Source organism: Pinus tabuliformis, chromosome J, assembly GCF_031772625.1.
Source record: "Pinus tabuliformis cultivar Carrire ecotype Pingquan chromosome J, CPIR1, whole genome shotgun sequence".
Lineage (NCBI taxonomy): Eukaryota > Viridiplantae > Streptophyta > Pinopsida > Pinales > Pinaceae > Pinus > Pinus tabuliformis.
The window spans coordinates 653850912-653871243 of NC_142295.1; the positions used below are offsets into that span (position 1 = coordinate 653850912).

The 20332-nt window shown below is 41.2% G+C and overlaps 1 protein-coding gene across 1 annotated transcript in view; it reads left to right on the forward strand.

Moving 5' to 3' along the window:
* Positions 1–7625: 7625 nt before the first annotated feature.
* The window catches only part of LOC149228599 (uncharacterized), an 85754-nt gene continuing 73047 nt past the window's right edge, over positions 7626–20332 (forward strand). The window contains exon 1 of the mRNA XM_089378287.1: positions 7626–8584. Within this exon, the coding sequence (XP_089234413.1) occupies positions 8299–8584 (286 nt within the window). The 5' untranslated portion in view covers positions 7626–8298. The remainder of the gene's footprint in view (positions 8585–20332) is intronic.

Sequence of the window (20332 nt, forward strand, 5' to 3'; positions counted from 1 at the left end):
CCATCAATGAAATGTTACAACTCCAACCAGGACCAAACCTGACTCCACTCTCAATTGGAGATTTGTTAGACCAATATTCCAAATTAAGTCCCTCTAGACTGGCCCAATTGTTCCAAGATTTCATTGTTGAGGAGCAGTACATTCCTAAAAATCCCCCCACCCCTCCCCCCCATATCTTTATGCCATGTTCTCTGAAAGGGGCAAACAAATCATCACCATGATATCATGTGTCCTAGGCTGCTCCACTAATGAATTTGTTGATGAACTTGTCCTAGCCTTCATGTCAATCTATACCCCAGGACAGCCTCCTGCTGTTTTGTACAATTATGCTGAGTTCATAGCTGAGAGAATGCATGAACAGTTCACCAGGATGAACAATGAAAGAGTGTTCAAATACTCATCTATCCTCTACCATATGTTCTTATATTATCAGCCAGACAGATTTCCTTTTCCCCTCCAGAAGCTGGATACCAGAGGCCAGCCCAGGTCTGTCATTTTTTGGACCCCACTGTTCCATAAGTATGAGGCACCATATACCTATTCAGATTTCATATATTGTTTTGTTCATCCAGTCATGACTATGCTGAAAGGAACCCCTCCACCCAGGATAAGTCCAGAGATCAAAAGGGTCCTTCAGTTGTCTAAACAAAGCAAAGTGGGAGATTAGTACCTTTACCAAAACCACACAGAGACAAGGATTTATGGTTGCCAGCTTGCACCATATAAACTACCCAAATACCTCCCCATGAGTTTATTTGCTCTAGAGTACTATAGGCAAACAATGAACTCTGATGAGATAAATTTTTTCTTGGCCAAGAAAAGATCACAATTCAAAGTAAAAAACCAGTTGGGCCAGTTCATCTGCAATTCTAGAGAGGCAGGGAAGGAAGCAGACCAAATTTTGCAACAAATGAAGTTCCAACAGAGTTTTATGTGGAGGTATGACCCTCAAGAATTTATGACCAGATTGAGAAAAAAGGCCAAGTTGGGACCTTATATTCACCACCCCATACCAGAGATAGAAAGATATGCAAATCAATCTGAGTGGGTGGAAAACACTCTTGTAGACAGAGACAGTACAAAGGTAGATGTAGAGAATGCCTTATGTGACTTAGAAAGACAGTTTGATGAGAGCTCGTTTCTGCAGGTACCTGAATAGCAAGAGCCAGCCATGAGCACCCCTCCTATCATGTAGACTCCTCAAAATGAGGAAAAGAACCCCAAAAGGACCAAGGAGGAACCCTCAAGTTCAGGAATGGGCACATCAAATGTACAGTATGAGACCAGTCAGAGCAAAAGGCCTAGGCTAAATCTTGTTACAGAGCAGGAAGACACAGAAGGCTTAGTAGAAATAATTGATACCGAGCTAGACAAAAGTAAAGGCACAACTCTATCTGAGGAAACACAGGGGCCATCTACATCACAGACCCAAATTTTGGAAAGACAGCTAAGTGTAGAAGTATCCTCATTCAGTAGGCCTGCTGATAAGGATAAGGATATAAAAGATAGGTACAAAGACATTAAAATGAGGAATGAGAAGCTCAAAGCTCAGACATATGCTCAATATCTAAAAATCACTCCCACAAATCAAACAAGCCTGATGTCAACTTTTGACATCAAGGAGGGAAAGCTTCAAATGTCCTTTATCAAACGTAAAACACAGCAGCCCAAGACATCATTAGACTTCAAGAGGGTTGAATTTGAAGTATTGGCAAAGGATATTCATCCCATAGACCAAATAGAACTGCATAAACAGACTGGAGAGATGATATACTCCACCCTTACAGGTAAATCCATAACTGCCCTGTCACACGGAATAAGTCGATCTTGCGGACAAGATAGACCTTCCTAGAATCTAAAGAAGACCTAATGACAAGCAAACCAACCAGACACTATCTTTCTCTAAATATGCTTTAATAAACAATGACAAACAAGTGTTTTTAGGGCCTACCTTAGGTCCAACGCAAGTTTGTGGATGACCTCGCTCCTTCGATCCAAATGAGCTCCTTTGTCGCGAATCTGCAAACACAAACAAGGCAAACAAATTAAATAGCACCTGAAAAGCCAATATCATAAAACATACTCAACATGAAAGTCAAGGAGTCCATGAAACAAATAACATGAGATACTTGTTGAGCAAAATGAGTTTGATTGTATTAATTCAAAAGAAGAAGAACTTTACAACCTTTGCCTTGACGCTGTACAAGCTCCTCCCAGGGTCCAACAAGAAGTCTCCTCTACTTTGACAAGTTTCACTCACTCCCCAATGAAGCCAAAAAGGTATGTGATCTCTCCTCTTAAGCTCAACTAGGAAGTCTTGATTTCACCAGCATTTACCCTAAAAAATGTTCAGCTTCTAACCTCCCCAGCAACCAGCCCAATGCCTGTATTTATAGTGCAATGGAGGGAGGTTACTAAGTCCTCCTTCAAAGGGATAGCTCCTCCCATCAAGGGATTAGCTCCTTCTCTTTTGGGATGCATGAACCACCTCAGAGCGAACAATCCACGTCAAAATTCCTTCTAGAATCCTCTAGAATTAACCCAAAGTGAGTTTTTTAAGATAAAACTTGCGCCTTTTGACTTTCATAGGGGTCTGCACCTACACCGTTAGGGACAGAGCGGGCAGGTCCGCAGTTTTTGTAAACAGAAGGTGCGGGACCGCAGGTGATAGTGAGAGAAAGTGCGGAACCAGAGTTACATTGATTTTTAATGTCTTTCTCCCATTTTCAAAGCTTGACTTGAAGAGCTGAGGTCTGAGACTTGCTTAGGAGGACAGTACAAGTGATGATAAACCCATACTAACTGCAAATAATCATGGTGACGATATTTTTGTGTAACATGCCCATCAGCTACAAAACTCATTGAATAATATCTCGACACAGTTTCAGTTGGAGAAGGCCTCCTCACAGGCCAAGGATACCAAGATTAAGTCTTTGGAAGACTTAGTTATTGAGTTGCGACATGATCCCAAAGATATTAAAGCCACAGAACAACTGATAAAGCAGAAAAATGATGATATTGCTGCACTGAAGAAACAATTGAAGATACCCCAGCTGCAGCATCCCTAAAAACAAGAGGTCTTAGAGAGCCAAACCAGACATGAAGAGTTGATGGACTTGGTCCTAAAACTTAATGATCAGTTAAGGGTGACAGAGAAGGAGTTAGACACTTTAATTCAATTGAAGCAAAGTGATATTGCCACTACATCGGCAAATGTCATCCCAACAGTATCTACAACAATCCCTTCCACACTAGCACCTACAGCTCCACCTGCCACAACATTGACAGTCACGACAGAGTCTACAACAGCAGGTAAATCAGGAGAAGAGGCAGACAAATTAATCAGAGCCATGAATGAAATGTCAATCCAGGCTACAGAAATGAACAAACTAAGAGAAAAGGTGGCAAGTTTAGAAACTGACTACAAACTTGCCCAAATTATGCAAAAGGAAGAGGCACAAAAGGCCAATAGAATGAGTGAAAGAGTCAAAGCTATGGAGAAAGACCTAACATTGGAGAAACCCCTTGGACAAGCCAAGGAACTGTTATGGGCCAATATCATTGACTCTGTCAAGGATATTTGGCCATCTATTCAAGTTATTTTTGAGTAGACAGAATTGATAAAGATAGCTACAGAAGCTATCCAAAAAGTCAAGGAGGAATTGGGAGACATGCCTGAGGATGCCAATAGACTCATCCACTTCCTTAATAGCAAAAACAGGTATGAGCTTCATGAGCTGGATATAGAAGACATAATTGAAACCATTTTGGAAATAAGGAAGGTCCTTTCCAAGAGAAACCTAATGCTAAACTTGGAAGAAAAGTGCCAGAACATGCAGGTAGCCATTGATAGATTCATGGCTAAGTTCCAAATTTTGAGGGAGAAAGGATTGCCCAGTCCATTGGTCATTAATGACAAACTTATGACACAATAGGACTATGATAAGAGACTCAGGCAGTTGGCTAAAGAACAAGCTAGCACTTCAGCAATAAAAGCACTGCCAACAGGCAAAGTTTTGTATAATACATTTGAGAACTTGTTTTTTCTCCAGCATGAGATAAAACACTTGTTCATCACCAAGCCCAATTTTGCCAAGTATATCGAGGCTGATGAGATATATAGGCGAATGATGAATGTCAAGTTACTTGATGATAAATGGTGGGAAAAGATGACTAATTTATTGTAAGAAATTTATAGTAAAAAGGTTATTGTACAGTAAAAGTAGAACAACCAGGTAAACAGATGAAAACAAGTCAGCATGCCAAAGTGTATCAGTGTCAAAGAGTATCAAGTGAAAGTTAAAAGTTAAAGAAGATTCCAGCGTAAAAGACCACAACAGCAAGCCAACATAAAGGGCTACAAACCAAACTATAAAGGCTAGCAGCACCACAATAAAAGGGACAACATGAAAACAGTTCAATAGCTGTCTCTATCTTCTTGCAAGAAGATATTTGTATTTCCTAGATTAAATCTCAAGTTAGTTTGAGATATTTTGTAATAATTTTTGTATAAATACTTCACAATTTGAAGTATGTAGGGTGGATTCTTAGACATTTCTATAGACTTCTTGATCAAAAGACTGTAAAGCTATTGTATCACTGACTGGACTAGCAAGCTGGATTGATGAATAAAGACAAGATATTTCATAGGATTCATGTGTAGAGCGAAGTGCAGACAAGTATTTTCTCATGTTGTTGTTATCTTTCTTAAAGTTTTTCCACAATCTTTAATGTATATCTGAATCTGAATGCTATAATATGGAATGATATCTTAGAATTTGCTTAATTGCACTCTATTTTAACTGTTATGCATTTAAATGTTTTCTACTGATTATCTGAGTTAACGAATTCTTAATTGCTCCTTAGTTTAGGTTGTTTCTCTGTAATCTATAGCAATGGATTCTTAATTTCCCTTTGATTCCGATTACCCCCGTTCCTCGTTTTAATCCTAGTTTGAGAATTCTTAATTGCTCTCTCACCCTGGTTAAGACCATTTCACCCATCTAACCCAAAGACCTGCACTGTACTCTGCTAGCTTTCCCTTTGAACACTCCCTTTAGTGAGTTAATTCCAGTTCTGTTGCCCTTCTATTGACTCCATAGCCCAATGGTCTAAAGACATCATTCTATCCATATGTTTTAAGGATTCCACCATCCAATCTTCAATACAAATCAAAAACCCCCCTGAACATTCATAACTAGCCTAAAATCCCAATCAACAAAGCTAAATCATATAGAGAGAGCCCTCTCTGAGCCATAGGTTGGCTATAGCCTATGCTTAAAAGTTGGTTAGTGGTTACCTTGGTCCTTTCCTTCTTCTGATAACTTATAGGGAAAATTTCTCAGTGATAACAGAGATGAGGGCCTGCAAACAATCTCTAGATTAATGAAAAGAGATCAGTATGGTCGAGATTCTTGTTGAAGTGTTTTTAGAGCACAAGTGTACCAAAAAACACCCCCTAAGTAGTGGATTATTATACTGCAAAGGATCACAGTCAAAATTGGTGTTTTCAATGGACAAACTTAAATAAACACAACATTGTAAATAATGGATATAGTGCATACAAAAACATAAACTTAAACAAAGAGGTGCATGAACATAACAATGCTTAAATGGAGCAAACACATCAATAATATATGGAAAAATCTCCCTTTATTGATCGCTGGTGGTAGAGGTTGAATACAATCAGAATACTAGAACACTTGAAGAGAATTCCTTGAGATAGGGAGCTCAATAATCCTCAACAAGGATGTTTCTTTTCCTCAGTCTCTTTGCAAGTTTCTCCTCTCTCTCAAAGAAGTGTGGAGACTCTCCAAAAGGTGCATTGTTCTTCACTCACTAAGATGTTGGGTTGCATAAGCAATTTGGCCAACATGTTAGTGCTTTTCACTTCCTTAGTTCAACAATGAAATGGTGGTTTGCTTACAAGAAATTTGGTCAGCATAACAATGTCTCTTCTTTTGGCTCTCCCATGGCATCTTTATATAGAGTTTTTTCAATCCCTCTTCCCTCTCTTGGTACATGTATGATAAATACACATGAGTAGGACAAGAGGATTCCATTAAGGGCTGCACTTCTCCAAGGCGACTCGAATTCGACTGTACTAGGTCGACCTCGTATTAAGAAATCAACTCCAAGTGTGTGAAGTGGTCCCAGACTGCGGAGTCACCTTTTCTGCAATCGTGCAACTTTTTTGATGATATGCAGCGCACGTTTATCGAAGAAATATACGTGCAACCTTAATTGATTTCCTCTATAAACTTTGGACCTTAGGAGAACCTTTGATTTTTTGAATCTTTATAATGTATTCGGCTGGAAAATTGCCCCCCTGTGCATTCTGCTAGACACTTTTAATGTCTTATGGATTGTACTAGCAAGTGTACGATTTTCCAGTGTTAACACTTATTGTGCCACAACTAATCGTGAATCTTTTCTTTCCACACTAGACCAAGTTTCCAAACCTTTCCTTGCAGAATCTCCACTAGAACTAGCGCCACACTTTGCTTTTGAAGCTCGAACCCACGCGAAATAGATTGATCCCAATGAGCGTGGTGTGGCCGAGAGAGGAAGCCACCTTGTGCCTCAGATACATTACCATCCACCACAACCACCTCCGTCATTTCCTGAAACACACAAATGAAAACTTGAACTGAGCAGATGATAATTATAAAGCCAACATCCTTTAGAATGTTCACCAGACGCATGCTAGGTGAATCGATCTCCTCATACAAGTTAACCATTAATGATGCATGTTAGGGCATTAACACCCTTGACCTACTCCCACGTTTCCCCTAATGTCACCCATCAGAGTTTATATGTATATTTTATTTTATATGTATTTTAATTAATAATTATTTTTATGAAAATTATAGTTATTTTTCTACTTTTAATTTTTAAAATATATATTTTTAGTTAATTTTGTGTCACATTTAATAAAAATTAATTAAAATTATAAGTTTATTTTTGTGTAATTTACATACTTTAAGTGTACCAATTTTTTTTTGAAAATATTAAATTTATTTATAAAATGTGACTTTTAAAAATAAGTTATGATATCCAACTCAAGAGACCACCATATGTAGCAACTATTACACTTCAATCACACTAACAACTAACTTTGATTAAAAGTGTTTGCACCTATGTATTAAACATCAGTGTTAATATGCTCCATTTTCCATTAATATTAATATTATATATATATCTATATATATTTAATTAATAATTTTTATAATACATATTTAATTAATAAATTTTTTTATTTATTTATAAAAATTATAATTAATTGTTTTATATTATATTTATTTTTAAAAACATTTTTGGTCAATTTAAATCAAACAAAAAAATTTGATTGAAATTTATTTTATATATAATTTCAAATATTTCTATTTATTTAGATATTAAATTTATTTACATATTTAAACAATAAAAAATCAAAATCATATCTCAAATTATATAACCTAATAACCTAATTAAGAAAAAAAGTCAATCAATTAAGCTAAGTAAACTGACGCGTTGTTACCGACACGCTAAATTTTATATTTGTATGTGTAATAACTTAACCGACACGCTAAATTTTGTATTTTTATGTGTAACAACTTCAAATACCGGTAAGGTGCTTAGCGAGCATTGACTCGAAGTTCCAAGGAAGGAATGGAGAATAGAGTTTAGAAAGCATCTCAACCCATAGACGACATAATCCTTGTTCATCACTGTGAAGGCAGAATAAGTTAATTTGAAGACAATAAGAATTAAAACCTCCGTACTTTGGGGTATCCGCGGTGGGATGGCCGCTAAGGCATTGGCGTTGGAAGTGTGGTTGCAGTGATGGACCCTCTCTACCCTTTTTATGATGTTGAAGTCCAGAATTATAATCATATTCGATCTGTCTACTGCTTCTCCCATATTTAATTATTTTTCCGTCCTCCACTGCAGATTTCTCACACACACTGGACAATTGCTAGCACGATCAGACCAGTCAAACTTGAGCACAACTATCTTTGGTTTCTTGGAATATGTGGGCATGGGTTTGAGGAACCGTTAGGATCTCAGAGGTGTTCAGACAAGAATGTAGCAGAAAAGTTGACAGAAAGAGTTCAGACACACACCAATTCTCAACTTTTATCTTATGCGCATTGGTTGCTTTGACAACACATATTGAAGAGTTCGAAAAGCTACTCTAAAGTCTCCAGTACCTTAAAACGGGATTTGGCTGCTGGGTTTTGGAAAGATCCCTCTGAGAAGGTTCGCACAGCAGGGGTAGTACCGCTTGGGGATTTAGATTCACAGTGGTGAAACAACATGATTCAATTATTGTTTACTCTAGTCTTTGCACAGGGAGCATTGGCTCTGTTTCTGATGACAAATATTCCTCCCTTGAGAAAGCTGATCATCAAGATTCTTGATCAGGTTAAAACAGGCAAGGGTCCGGCCATGGTCAAGACACTTGGAGGTACAATGCTTGTAATCTTGGCGTCTAGTATCACAAGTATCCTCAAGATTCAGAGACGATCCGTTAAGATGGGTGCCATAACTCCAACGGATCAGATTCTCATGCGGACCCATCTTCTGGAGGCTTCATTGATGGGTATTTTTGTATTTCCCTCACTGGATCACCGTTTTCTCACATTGCTCGGCTGCTGAAAGTAGTTCTTTTTGATTTATGAACACGTTTTAACAATGCCTATCTGCTGAAATTAATATTTTTTTTTTGTTTGAACGACACGATTTCATCATGCCCATCTGCTACAAATCATCCTATCTGTGTTAAAGGTTATTCCTTCGTTAGATTCGTTGACTGGGACCTTGCTTCATCTGAAAGTTGAACTTTTTCGATAATGCCAATATGTTGAGTTTCATTTCAGTTGCTTTTTTACTACCATGGTTGGACATTGCCTGCATAATTAAGGTATTTTGGTCTTGTTATTTGATTAGAGTGGGAATTACTGCTGGATCTGGAAATAGTAAGTAGGTACCTGCACGGGAGATCAGAGATAAAAGGGATCTTAAGAAGGTTTCTTCAAATTTTTTTCCCTTTCCGGTTTCGGTTTTGTTCCTCTCAGACTGATCTATTGGTTTTTATTACTTTGTTTTTAAAGCAATAGTGCTCTATGATCTGTTATCTTTGTTCCTCATTCAATAATACTACTTGTTGCAAGAAGATGCTGCATGTACATGGTGTCAATATTGTTATAAGCTTGGCATTTCTCATCTCTCTTTTAAGTACTCAGTGTTAAAGGCCAGAAGCATTGCGGTGTGCATATCAGAGCTTCGCATAATTCCTGCTCTTTGGTATACCTGGTCCACAAGAACAGTAGCTATTTATTAGTTTAAAGGGGACAAAACATGGGTAATTTTACCCTCATTTTGAAAAACAGGGATGGGGGATTGAGCTCTGAGGATGTTTGAGAGTGGTTCCAACCTTATTGGACTTTATTCAGAGCAAGTAAAATTTCATATCCCATTCAGAATTCAGTAGACTTAACAGTTTCATGATTTCATGATCGGCAAGATTACAACATTTCCATTGGATTCTATCAAGATTAGAGGATTTTGACTAATGTCCCTGGAGGATTGAGGTAGAGGCAAAGGCTATATGAGTGGGCAGAGGTTGCTAATAATAATGAGAGGATCCCAATATAGGCAATGAATTTGATGATCTGTAATTATTTGTTTTAGCATGGTGTTTTTTGGACTCTATAGGCTATTTAAGCCCTTAGAGTCTGTATTGTGTTTTGGATATTTATTGCGATTCACATTTGGTGCCATTTTGCCATATTCACCCTTAGTACTTACATACCATATACATGGTCAAACTTTGGATTTTGGTGTCTAATGGTTTGTACATGTGTGTATTGTATATTTTAATAGACCATTACACAAATCAGTTCACAAGCTGGTTCCAATTATGGTATTGGTTTTGATAACTTTGCTCATGATGATGAATCATGAGCCATATTTATTATTTTTTATGTGATTTTGTATCAGCCTTTCAGGTCTTGGGACTTGGGGACAGATACTGGAATTCAGTATCACTATGTGATGTATACTTGATGGCATTTTTTACATTTTATATAGCAGTTTAATTTCTTTTTTCCCTTGGAAAAACTCGTAATTTCTATTAGTAAAGAGAAATTACATTCTGTAGATGCCATAGCATATGCATATTGAGGCTGGTTGCCTCCGCAGACTGTTTGGCGAAACAGCAAACACAAAAAAACTGTACTCTCCACGCAGGGAGGTCATGTAAATCTCAAAAGTACTGTTACTTATCAGAGTTTTCAAAATAAACGACAGCAAAAAAAACAGTGAACTGGATTCTCCACGCAGGGAGATCATGAAATTCTCAAAAATGAAATAACACTGATGTAGTTTTTACTGAGAGTCTGTCAAATAAAAAACTAGATGAGAGTTCTGTAGCAACATATATACAGAAATTTAAACTGCATGCGAGATACTGAAAAAAACAGGAAGAAAGTAAAGATAGAGTGTTTAAATCCCCTAGTGCCTGTGCCGATCCATGAATGGCCTGTGGTAAAACTGATGGAAGGTGCCATCAATTTCCTCCTGTATCAACCAGTCCTCTTCCTGCCAGCGCGCTGCCTCCTTTGATAGGTGGTCTACCCCTGAGTTGCGCTCCCTGTAGATGTGGTGACATACAAAGTTATCAAAGGATGCTATCAATCTATGTGCCTCATCCAAAATGTGCCTCAATGAGAAAGCAGAGCAATGAGATGTTCTATTAAGCCAGTTGCAGACAAGTTTGGAATCCCCAAAGAGTTGGAGCTGAGTGCAGTGTTTCTCTAGAGCAAAGTGTAGGAGGTGTTTTGCAGTGGCAAGCTCAGCAAAGTTGTTTGTGCCTCTTCCCAGGTTCATTTGGATTTTGAAACAGTGAGAGTCCCTCAGGTAGAGGATGGCTCCCCCTCCACAGCCCTCTTCTTGGGCTGACCCATCAAAATAGGCCCAAGGAGATGATTTATCTATGAGTTCCGGTTGAAGGTCCCTAGGGGGAGACAAAGAGATATCCTCAGGGATAGAATCAAAATCGGCTATGATTCTGGATTTGATGGAAAGCCAGTGAGGGAATTTGTGCTCGAAAATGGCTCGGTTCCTAGCCGTCCAAAAGGCCCAGCACATCTGAGGGGGCAGATTCCTATCTTTTCCTTTGTGTCCACCGAGCCAACTTAGCCAAGCCTCACGAATGTTCCCCCCGCGCCACCCCTGAAGGGAGGGGTACTGTGCCAGGATGAAGTTCCATTGCTCAGAGATGATAGGGCATTCCAGAAATAGGTGCTTAGTACTTTCCTCGTTGCTTCTGCACAGGTGACACCAAAAAGGTCCATGGAAGGATCGCTTCATTAGGTTTAAACGGGTCGGTACTTTGTTGAAGAGGATGGACCACATGAGTACTCGCGTTCTGGGGGCCGCTTTTAACTTCCAAAGGGCTTTCCACCATGGCTCTAAATGTTCTGTTTTTTGAGCTTCCATGAGCTTCAGGTGCCCATCCTTCGGCGAATATCTGCCATTCTTAGCATGAGCCCACACAATTTCGTCCTCTCCTTCTGTTATCCGTATGTGAGCTTGTGTAAGGGCTTCAATGAAATCATCCCAGACCTGATGCCAGTGGGTCGGAAGGTGGAGGTCCAGAGTCGACTTCTAGGCCTGCTGAAAAAAAGTAGAATTTGTAGAGTCTGCTATGTGACATAGGTGTGTGTAGCCCTGTTCCGCCAGAAGTCCAGACACCTCTGCTGGGAGCCTGTGAGTGTACCCACATCCAATCCAGGGGTCAACCCCAATTCGAACTGCATTCCCCTCATGGATCCTCCATGTTAGGCCCTCGCGAATGAGGGGAAGAGAGTTTAGCCCCGCCTTCCAAATGGAGGATATATTATCGTTGTTCCGATGGTCCTGCCTGATCCAGTCCATAGTGTTTGATGGGGAGATATACTTGGCATGGGCAACCTTTGTCCAAAGACTCTGTGATGTGTTGTGGCCAGCAACAACCCCCTTCTTATTTAGTGTTATTCCTAATACTAAATAAATGGGGACCCTTAGCAAAAATTTAAAAAATCAAAGTTGTGTTTAAATTTCCTTTTTCGAATAAAATTACCATCATAAGCTTAGGAAGCCCTCCTCGAAAAATCCAAAAATCTAAGTTCTATGATAAGGTAAGACACAAATCTTTCCTTAGGACTATCGCATCGCAAAATGATAACGGGATACCTCCTTATGAGCTGAATTTTAAACATTGCGAGATTGCGATAATGAAATATCGCATCGCATACAGCACAATTTACATTGAAAAACTTTAATTTGCCGATATGCGATGACGCCGATCGCAAATCGCATTTCGCAGAAAACAAGTTAACAAAGTTTATCATATATAACGTTCCTGCGATTTGCGATATTGCGATATTGCGATCTCGCGATATAGCGACAATGTGATAATGTGATATCACGAGCGACCAACTTTGCGACGTTACATTTTGCGATGTTATCATTTTGCGACGTTGTGATATGCGGTATTGTGAAGCAAATCGCAAAATCCCTCCATCGCAAATCTTTCGGGCGCGTTATTCAAGAAAAGTATTTTCCATAAGCTGACACCTGGTTATGCGCTTTAATGCTAATAAATAAGGTAGTTGCCAGTTATTAATGGAATATGGGTTCGTGCTTATCAAAAAATCATCTCACATAAGGTGGTATATTTGATGTATCTTCAGCATTTAAAAAACTTTCCCATCACCCTTCCTTGTCATTATTTTCACTTCACTTGTGAATTGCAGGAATGGAGAACAGAGGCCAATACAAAGCAATACGCAGGATAAAATGGGAAAGAAAAGCAAAGCTCCGAGCTCAGAAGAAAAAGAAATGGCGCCCTTGTATACAGACACGGCCTGTAACAGAGACGCAGGAATTGCTACGTGGGAAGGCATGTATAATCTGCTTGAAGAGGAGAATCCAAGAGTAATGGAAGTTGCTGCTACCGCGGGCTCAAACAGTTCTTCTGAGGCATCTATCACAGAGCTAGCTTGCTCATTCCTACACCGGATAGCAGCAAGGCCCAAAATTCTCCCATACACGAACATGGTCAAGTTGATACTGGACAACGTTGATATCAGAAACAGACAGTTTAAAACTCAGGGTCAAGAGCTTATGGAAATATTATTTTTACAAATGTTGAACTTTATATCCGCTAGAAGGAAAAAGCGCAAAAGGCGAAAAACGCATCAAGGAAACCCGGATCAAGAAACGGAGGCAGTTTCTGATGCGCGATTAGCGCCGCTGAGAAAAATTTCTCGAAAAAGAAAGCTGCTAATTGCCCAATCACCTGCAAGCCCCGAAAATTGCAAGAAAGTAACGATACAGGCAGAATGGAAGTAGAAGGCAAAAGAAAAGGCAGAAACAATCCAAGGGTTAACCAAGTTAAACTGGGATTATTACTGGGCATACTTGGTAAAGTCACATAGCCAATGGATGACTCTTAAGTGTATCATCAATTCGACCGAAAAGATGGCGCCAGCTCTTGTTGATTTTGTTTTCTCAGCTCAGCTAAAATCGGAAGTCGGCCAGCCGACTCTTCTCAAACAGATACTACATGCGTGCGATTTCAAGGACCAAATACAGAAGTAGTTTTAGTTTTAGATTCAATTTTAGTTTTAATTTTGTTTTATTTTCCTGAAATGAGGACGGTCATTTAAACCGCATCCTACATTTTTATAATAATTTATTTTTAGATTTAGTTAGTAGTATTTAAACCCTTCTCATGCATTTAGAGAAGGGTCCTGAAATTTATCAAAAACTTATCCCAGAACATGCACTTCTGTACCCTCTGAGGAGGTTTTGATGAATGAATGGAACAAGATTTATTGATGTTTGCATTTGATATCTGCTACTGATGTTGCACTTTTGTACCCTTAATGGATATTTGATCAAGAAGAGATAAATCGTTATCGCTTGAAGCTCATGAGTAGGACTAGTTATAAATGGTATTTCTATCTCTTAACTATTTCTGCCCTTGTGTTAGAGTGATTTTCATGTTCAGTTATTTATATATTGATGTATGAATGCCTGAGTTATCATTTGGCACTTTTGTACGGTGATAACTATTTATTTATGCTTAGTGTATGAATAGCTTATTATGCGATATGTTTTTCACAACTGTTTCGTCTAACTTTTTATACGAAGTGGTTCATCTTTATTGAATTCTTTTCTCATAACAGTTGAATGATCTTTATTACCAGTTGTTATTTGAAATCATTTTAGATCGCATAAAGGAAAGATTACACCCCGGGTTAGTGTAGATTTAGATATTTCTGCTTATTAGAATATAATTTCCTTATTATTAGATTAGAATTAGAGTAGAGGTATTCCATTTAGAAGCGGTTAGATCAGAAATATCAATCTTTCTCACACACGCACTTAAATTGGGAAACTGGTCCCATATCCCCAGTCGAACCCGCTATACCAAACGGAAAAGGAGCTGCCAACCAAGGTCCGGACCGGGCGGGTATCCCCCTTGTTGTAGACCCGATTTTTGGGGCTTCAACATGATGTTATGAGCTGCCATCTCAATTTTGCTACCATTGCTTTGGCAAAGATGCCCAATTTTTTGATGCCCCATCCCCCCCCCGCCATTTCTTGGGTCTATCAATAGTGTCCCATTTAACCCAAGCAAAGAGTCTACCTTGCTTTTTGCCCTTCCATAGAAAACCGCTGCATATGCTTTTAAGCCTTGCAAGAATTCCCCTGGGGATCCAGGCCAAGGTCATCCAGTAAACCGGGGTCGCTTCCAGAACAACTTTGATGAGGATTAACCTGCCTGCTCGAGAAAGGTATCTGTTATACCAGATGTTCAGTCGCTTTTCCACCTTAGAGATGAGCCTAGGGCCTTCAAAAAGAATCCTATGTACTTCAGACCCTCCTCCAAATAGTGTAAAGTAAAAGGGAAACAGCGAAGAGCAAATTGAACTTCCAGCAGGTAGCAGCTAGCAACAGTCAGAGTAGACTTGAGAATATTGATAGCCATGCCAGTTGCCTTCTGGAAGAGATCAAAAACGTTTTGTAGGATAGTGGTGTCTCCGATGCTGCCGTTCAAGAAGATGAGGACATCGTCCACAAACAGTAAGTGGGTTAAAAAGCAATTGTCCGTAATCTTAATGCCCACTATTCTGCCCCTTCTATGCTCAGCCCCTATAGATTTGCTTAGGCCTTCCATGATGAGAAGGAAAAGTAGGGGGGAGAGCAGGCATCCCTGCCTTAAGTCCCTTTCGGCCAAGAAGAAAGGAGTAGGAGCACCATTTAGAAGAACACTGTATGAGACATTTGTAATACAACTCATAATCCATTTGATGTATAAATAAGGGAAACCCAGATGCGTGAGAAGCAGTCGAATATAGAGCCAATTCGCTCTATCAAAAGCCTTTGATAAATCCACCTTCAGTATCATACCTTTCAGATTCCTTATGTGCACTGAGTGAAGAAGTTCCTGTGCAGTTCCTACTGCCTCATGGATTTGGCGATGCTGAAGGAAAGCGAATTGCTTAGAGGAAATGTGAGCCGAGAGGATGGGATTAAGCCGATTTGCTATGATTTTGGCTATGATTTTGTATAGGCAATTACACAGAGAGATGGGGCGGAAGTCATTGAAAGAGGAGGGCTTGTCAGCTTTGGGGATGAGTGCAATGAAAGTGGACTTTATAGCTGGAGACATCCTTCCCGAGAGGCGGTAGTCCTCCACCACCTTGAGCAAATCATGGCCCAGGATGTCGAAGAAAGCAAGGTAGAATTCAACAGTCTAGCCATCAGGCCCTGGGCTCTTATCTCTTTGAAATCCTTTGATGGTGGCTTCTAGTTCTCCCAAGGTTACCTCCTTGGACAGTTCCTCTGCCTCATCCACCTCAACAAACCGAGGGAAGAGTCTGTTATGCGCATTATCTCCAGAATGTTGGCCTCTCCAGGGGCCGAGTATATGCTTTTGAAATGTGAATTGGCTAGAGCAGCCAGCTCTCTGGAGGTATTAACTTTGTGTCCGTGGTCGTTCTGGAGCTCCCAGATGGTGTTGATGGCCTTTCGCCCATTTGCAAAGCGGTGATAGAACTTTGTATTATCATCTCCTTCCTTGAGCCAGGTCGCTCTGCTCCTTAGGCACCAGCTTTCTTCTCTGTCCTTGAGAATTTGGGATCTCTGCTTTATCAGGTGGGTATATTGCTCTTTTTGCTCCAGGGAGGTAAAAGTACCCTTCGATTGTTCTTCAATATCTGAAATGGCCTGTTCAGCAAGTTTTAGGTTAATTTCCTCCTGTTCCCTCTTCTTGTGCACCCATTCTCTAGATAATCCCTTTAGCTCCTTGAGGTTATTGACAAACCCTTTTGCAGGATCCACCTCCCCTGAGATCGGATGGGCTTGCCAGAACTCAGTAACCAAACTGATATAGGAGGGATCCCTTAGCTAGGTTGAGTTGAATTTGAATGGAGCAGAGATCTTGTGTGAGCTGTCATCTAATTCCAGATAAATAGGCCGGTGGTCCGAGAGTCCCCCATTGCCTAGCACGGGAATGTCTGGCATGAAAGGCTTCCTTAATGAGGAAACGGTCTAATCTCCGGGCCAGACTTTGGCTACCAGAACGATTGTTTTTCCAGGTGTGCTGGAGTTTAGCCGAAGGGATGTCAATCCAGTGATGGTCCTCTAGCAATTACAAAAAAACTTCAGATAGCGGGTCTGTCTGAGCCATGTGGCCCCATGATTCCATGAAACCCAAAGAGAAGTTCAGATCTCCACCTAGGATCACATTGTTTGCCTGAAAGAGAGAGGTACCGAAAAGCCTTCTCCAGAAGGTCTCTCTGTTTTGACAGGGGCGTAGACATTGATGACTCTAATCTCAACCTCCAAATCTTTGGAGAAAATATCAGCTCCGATAAAGCCCCCCCCACCCCATATGTTCCTTATGTCAATTGTTCTGTTCTTGAACCCTTAGCTATCCCCCCTGATCGACCAGAGGCATCCAGGGCATGGAAAGACCAGTCTGGCAACCAAGATTTCAGAAGGGGGATGATCGTGTCTGCCATACAGAGGGTTTCTTGTAAAAAGATCATATCGACCATCTCAGAGAGAAATAGTCGCTTCAGGGCTAATTTTTTCTCGAGGCTAGCCAACCCTCTACAATTGAAGGAAACAAGCTTCATGGAGGGGGAGGGGAGAGGGTATCCTTTGCTCTAAGAACCCTTTCTATAGTTTTCTGCTTGCCCTGGACAACCTCAATCCCAGCTTGGTCAATTGCCTTGTGGAGATTGGAAGGTCTGCCCTTCCCTGGTTTGGGCGAAACCAGGGGAGAATCCACATCAAGGCCTACTGCATCCGGCACTCTCTCCTTAGTTTTGGAGTGGGTAGAATACCTTGGGGTAGAGTTAACCGAGGGGGAGGGAGGCGGGAGGGAAGGGATCGGGCCAGGGGAGAGGGAGTAGGCAGTGTAAATAGGAGGAGGCAATGGGATGGAGCAGGATATATGGGGTGTCTTGTCCGATGGGGAGAGGGGGGCATATAGGAGCCCAGAGAAGGGCCAGTGTGGAGAGGGGGAGGGGGAACCAATACCTGAGGAGGCAACTGAGAAGAGAGCGACAAAATAGATGCAGATAGATGAGATGCAGAGACATTAGAAAAATGTGACATACCTGAAGAGAAGATGTCGCCTTTTGCAGCCCTAGAGTGCGTCAGTGGAGGGGAGGGAGGTCGCAATGGAGTCTTGCCTCGCTTCTTCAGTGTTGGAGCCGGCGGTGCTTCCACTGTGTCTGATGTCTTGTTTTGTTTCGTCGGCTAGGTCTCCGCTGCTTGGGGAGGGGGCTGTTCAGCTGGCAATTCCTGTTCCTGTTCCTGTGTAGCCTGCTTTAGCTTCTTTAAGAGGGGGCAAGCCTTGTAGAGGTGTCCCACCTGATGGCACCTTCTGCAACGATAGGGGATACCTTCGTAGTCTAGCCGTTGTTTCCGCGAAAAAGACCTCCATTGAATAGTGATGAATTCCTGTAGACCTCCTCTGGTATCTAAGTGAACAAGGATTCTTGCATATGCCATCATTCCTGTGGTCTGATATGACTTGTCAAACTCCATGAAAGTGCCCAGGGAATTCCCGATTTTCCGAAAAATATCCTCTGACCAGTACTGAAGGGGTAATCCAGGGAGCCTAATCCAAACCGGGCCGACCCCAATTTGTTCCGTCTCCGGATCGAATAGTGGTGTCCAACGCTTAAGGGTACGGGTGCGTTCTCAAAGTGCCAGAAGGAAGAGAGAACCCAACTGGTGTGGTCAGCCCTTGCAAACCGTAACGCAAACCAACCACGGACAAAAGTCTGGACAAAAGGGATATCAGCCAAGTGTTGTCCCCATATTTCCGTGGCCCAAGCTTTCAGTCTAGCCGCCGAATAGTTTCTCCCTCTGATACGACCGACCAGAACTCTGTCTGCATAGTCCATCGTGTCCCCCCACTGAAGGTCTTCCTCAAGTCGAAGTATAATGTCAGTGCGCCGGGATTTGAAGCACCTCTGTTTCTTCAAGGGGCGGGAAGGTGGGTGGCTAGGGTTTGCAGAAACCCTCGCCTCTTCCGGAGCAGCGAGTGGGGGGGAGGGGTTAGGGATTGAGGGATTTACAGGAACAACCTCAGAGAGAAGGGGAACCGTGGAGAATCTGCCCGAGGGTATGGAATGTGCAGAGGACGAGGGAGGGACAGCCGGCAGGGGGGCTTCAGACGAAGATCCAGGCAGGGGTGCCGACAAAGGTCCCGGCGGAACAGAAGGACCCGCAATGTCCGGGGAAGGGTGGAAGCAATCCGAGAGAAAACGCAGGGTAGCCGGGGACGGCACTGAAAACTGCGGCCAGGTTGAGGGTTCTTCCGGCAAAACGGAGGTGGGGTGTACAGGACCAGAGGACTGCGGGTATTCAACAAAATTACCAGAGAGGTCTTCGTTGTACATACCTTCAGATGCTGCAAACGTGGAATGCCAGATGGAGCCCTCCTCCAGAGGATCCTTCGAATAATCCACCTCGTCAACGTCCATAGCGACAGCTGCACTAAAAAATGGCAAACCACCTCGAAACCAGCTGGTCGACGGAAAACTGGCACCGACAGCAGCGAAAATGGAACCAGGCAGAAATGAAAACCTCGGGGAGAATAGTCCGAAAGGGGAGCTAGGGTAGGCACAGGTGCCTAACTGTCGGGAGATGGGTAGGGTGAAAAACGGCTTGTGTGCCCTCGGCAAAAAACGAAACCCTTAACGGTGAAAATGTAAATTGACGCGGTGAAAGAGAAATGATGGTTTTAGCGGAAAACGGAGGCACGGGAAATGAGAAAGAACTTGTCAGGGGTAGCTGCAGGCCAGGTGCCGGCGTCTGCAGTACCCCGTACCCGGAGCCACCATCCCGTTCAGGCCATCTCCATTCCGCCTCAAAGGGTCGCCATCCGCTTCGCTTCCAGCTCATTTATTTGATTCTTAAATACATAGCAGTTTAATTTCATATTTATGTGCCAATGTGTTTATTTGATGTTGTTGTTTTATTTTTTTATTTACAGTTTGTTTGTGACTTGTGAGACTAGTTTGTAGTTAAGAAGTTGTGACCTAGGGTCATCTAAGCTAATCGCACCTGGCTTGGACCAGACCAATCCTTAACATGGTTCAATTTGTGTTCATGGAGTTTTGAACTTGGGACTCTAACACAAGGAGTGCCTTAATAGTTCATCCTGTCACTATTTGTTCTACACAGTGTGGGCTTGATGTTGTTGCTTTAGATGTTTAAAAAGAAAAATGAAAAAAATAGGGATTTTGTATTTTTAAAGTTTTCTGATCTTTTTCAACATTTTTCCCAATATTTCTAATTCCGAACCCTTGGTGATATCTTCACTGGAACAATAAATGTGACATTGGTTTCAATCATATCTGAATCCATCATTATTTCCTTCCCTGAAATAGTGTTGACCCAAATACTGAACTTGCTTTTGATATAAATAATACACGCTTAACTTTTTTATAAAGTTGGTGTTCGTCTAACACTTATATTGCAAGTGTTCTTCTTGTTCCCATAGATTTGGAATATATTAAAATATGATCAAGGAGTACAAGTACAATCTTATCCAGGTATTTGCAAAAGGCTTTGTTCTTTAGGTACATGACGGTGGTTGGTGGATTCATCAACCCAAATGGCACCATTGCAAACTCATAATGGCCATTTTGTGTCCTGAAAGCTGTCTTATAAATATGTTCATAATCTATCTGGAATTGATGATATCCTGACCTTACGTTAATCTTTAAGAAGACTTTTGCTCCTCTCATTTGTTTGAGCAATTTATCAA